Raw genomic sequence first — 2705 nt, forward strand, 5'->3', positions numbered from 1 at the left:
CCATTCTTTGTGATAAATGTAATTGCAGAATCATGCTGAACTAGGTTCTGCTCTTAGTTATTTTAAAGAAAACTTTCACAATTAACTCCAGCAGAAAATGAGCTCTAAGAATGGCAGAGCCTTGGCAGGCTGATTTCAGTGGCTAAAGTACTCGAATGCCATGCTAGCATGTTATAGAATTGTAGAATTGGGATTGCAAGACTCATCTAGTTTAATCCTTTTCAGGAAAAACAATTAAGAGTCAGCAAGAAATGGTTTAAGCTTCACCTCTTAAAAAATCTCCTAAGGTGAAGAAGTCACAACTTCCACAAGTTCTGCTATTATACAGGTCATACCTTGACATGTGGCAACGCTGATATTAATAATGTCAAACTCTTGACAGTCCAAACCAAGATTCTAAGAGGTTTCTTTAAACAGATTTATTAAAACAAAGGGAATTAGGTTCCAGAAATCTTGTCAATATTTTAACTGTTAGGATCCAATTTATCTCCAAATTTATTAAGGTGGACTTTTTACAAGTTTTCTTGGTAGCAGCCCTTTGTACAGGCGATATAGCTATCCGTTTTTTTTTTTAGATAAGAAAAGAATATGGTCAAGAGACCATTGAAAGATGGGCAGTACAGTACAGTACAGTACAGAAATGTGAAAAATAAATAAAAGTATATAGTTGTTCTGAACTTGTACTATTTCCAAATTACCTGTTTCCCAGACATCAACAAACGGTAACACTAAGACCTAGAAGTGGGTCAAACAGGATGTGCAGTCTCTGAGGTTACATGCACTCCTATGACACATGGACATGCAGCATGAAGACATCTGTTGAACAGCAGTCCCTAGAACCAGGAAGAGAGAACCAGCCTTCCATTGCCCAGTTGCCTGCCTGCTTCAAAAATAAGCTACTGTTGGAGGGGTTTTGTGTGAATTCATGTGCAGAGGCTGAATTTGGGTGGGAAGATTAATATGTGACCTTCAAAAGAAAGGCAACATTAAAGAAGTTTCTGCTTATGCAGCACTACTGCGCTTATGTTCACACACACAAATGATGTGAATACGAAAAGTTCTAGCAGTTCATTGTTTCAGGTTGTTCAGAGTGCACAATGCACTCGGTACATGTGCATTGTTCAGAGTGCACAATACTCGGTATGTATGACCTTGATTTCTAATGTTGAGATTTAAACACAGCAAGTGTCCCTAAACAGTAACAGCCAAGAGCATACACAGAGTGCACGTGCACAGCTACGTTCAGCAAGCAGTCACTACTATCCAGGGCTTTTTTTCTCATAGAACGCCCAGAACGGAGTTCCGGCACCTTTTTTGGATGGAACCTTGTAAGGTAGGCAAGGTGGGTTGTATAATATGTGTGAGTTCTGGCACCTTTTTTTTTCTTTTCTTCAAAAAAAGCACTGCTACTATCACATCCAAGGGTATTTCTTGCTGATGGCTATTTTGCATTTGTTGATTCTGGGAGGTATTGCCTTCAGGGCTGTTGTTTATTCATCACACTTTGTGTGTTGTGTTGTTTCAGCTCTTTTGTCTGTGGAAAACTCAAAGTACATTTAAAAATACAAATATTTGTATTAGGTGGCCTGGTAACTGTAGGGTTATTCATGGACATTGCATTCTTTTCATGCTGTTATGCAATGTTGATTCAGCCCATGGTGCATTAAGCTTATAAACATGCTTCAGCTTGGTTGTTTTTTTTCACTTGTTGCAGTTCTCTTTTAGCAATTCATGTGAAATCTCCAGCCACAGAAAAGGTAATGATTGTATTATGATTTAAAGGGTTGGCTTGTGGGACATAAAAATCAACTATCCAATCAGCCCATCCATCCAGAGCCAATCAGTTTCTCTTCACATTTCTTTCAATTAAAATAGCAATAGCCCAGAGCAAACCGTTGCTTCTGAGAGGCTATAGCTAAGATTACCAGATCTGGACTGCAAAATCTAGATGACCAGTAGATGGCAACAAGGATAATAATAATAATGATGATGATGATGATGATGATGATGAAATTGGAAGGGACCTTGGAGGTCATCTAGTCCAACCCCCTGCTCAGACAGGAAACCCTATACCATTTCAGACAAATGGCTGTCTAGTCTCTTCTTAAAAACTTCCAGTGTTGGAACATTCACCACTTCTGGAGGCAGGTTGTTCCACTGGTTAATTGTTTTAACTGTCAAGAGTTTTCTTAGCTCTTTGCTATTATTACTGTACCCTACTGGCTATTCAGGTTTTGCAGGCAAGACTGTTCTGAATCCCATTGTTTCCTCTTTACAGAACACCCAGAACCAATCCCACTTCCAGATTATCTGAACTCAGAATAGGAAAACTGGATTTAGTTTGTCCAGATTGTGGTTGGCCTGTAATGGGCATATCAGAACTCTGGGAATGAAGTGTTCAAACAAAGTGGGTTTTTCATTTAATTAAGCAGTTTTTCATTGTTTTTCTTTTTTCATGTCCATGCAATTCATCAGCTGTATCAATTAATTTTGCATAAATATTGAGGAAGAGGAACCAAAACTAAAGAAGTAATTAAAGAAAATCAATACATGTCATGGAAGTTTGAAAGGACAGGACTGCTTTGTTTCCTCGGATCCTGTGTAGATTTGCTAAGGCTGAAGAAAAATGTTTTGCAGCTTTTGGAAACGGTAGTTCTTTTGCAAGTTTATAACAAATAGCACTTCAGGTAAGATGAGACAAATTT

General features: G+C 38.3%; 1 protein-coding gene across 1 annotated transcript in view; it reads right to left on the minus strand.

Moving 5' to 3' along the window:
* Positions 1–2174: 2174 nt before the first annotated feature.
* The window catches only part of EFCAB11 (EF-hand calcium binding domain 11), a gene marked incomplete in the record, with an annotated part of 41741 nt that continues 41210 nt past the window's right edge, over positions 2175–2705 (minus strand). Inside the window, 1 exon segment of the mRNA XM_015821476.1 lies at positions 2175–2705. Within this exon segment, the coding sequence (XP_015676962.1) occupies positions 2704–2705 (2 nt within the window).

This window comes from Protobothrops mucrosquamatus, unplaced genomic scaffold (assembly GCF_001527695.2).
Source record: "Protobothrops mucrosquamatus isolate PMUCROS unplaced genomic scaffold, P.Mucros_1.0 scaffold1337, whole genome shotgun sequence".
Taxonomy (NCBI): domain Eukaryota; kingdom Metazoa; phylum Chordata; class Lepidosauria; order Squamata; family Viperidae; genus Protobothrops; species Protobothrops mucrosquamatus.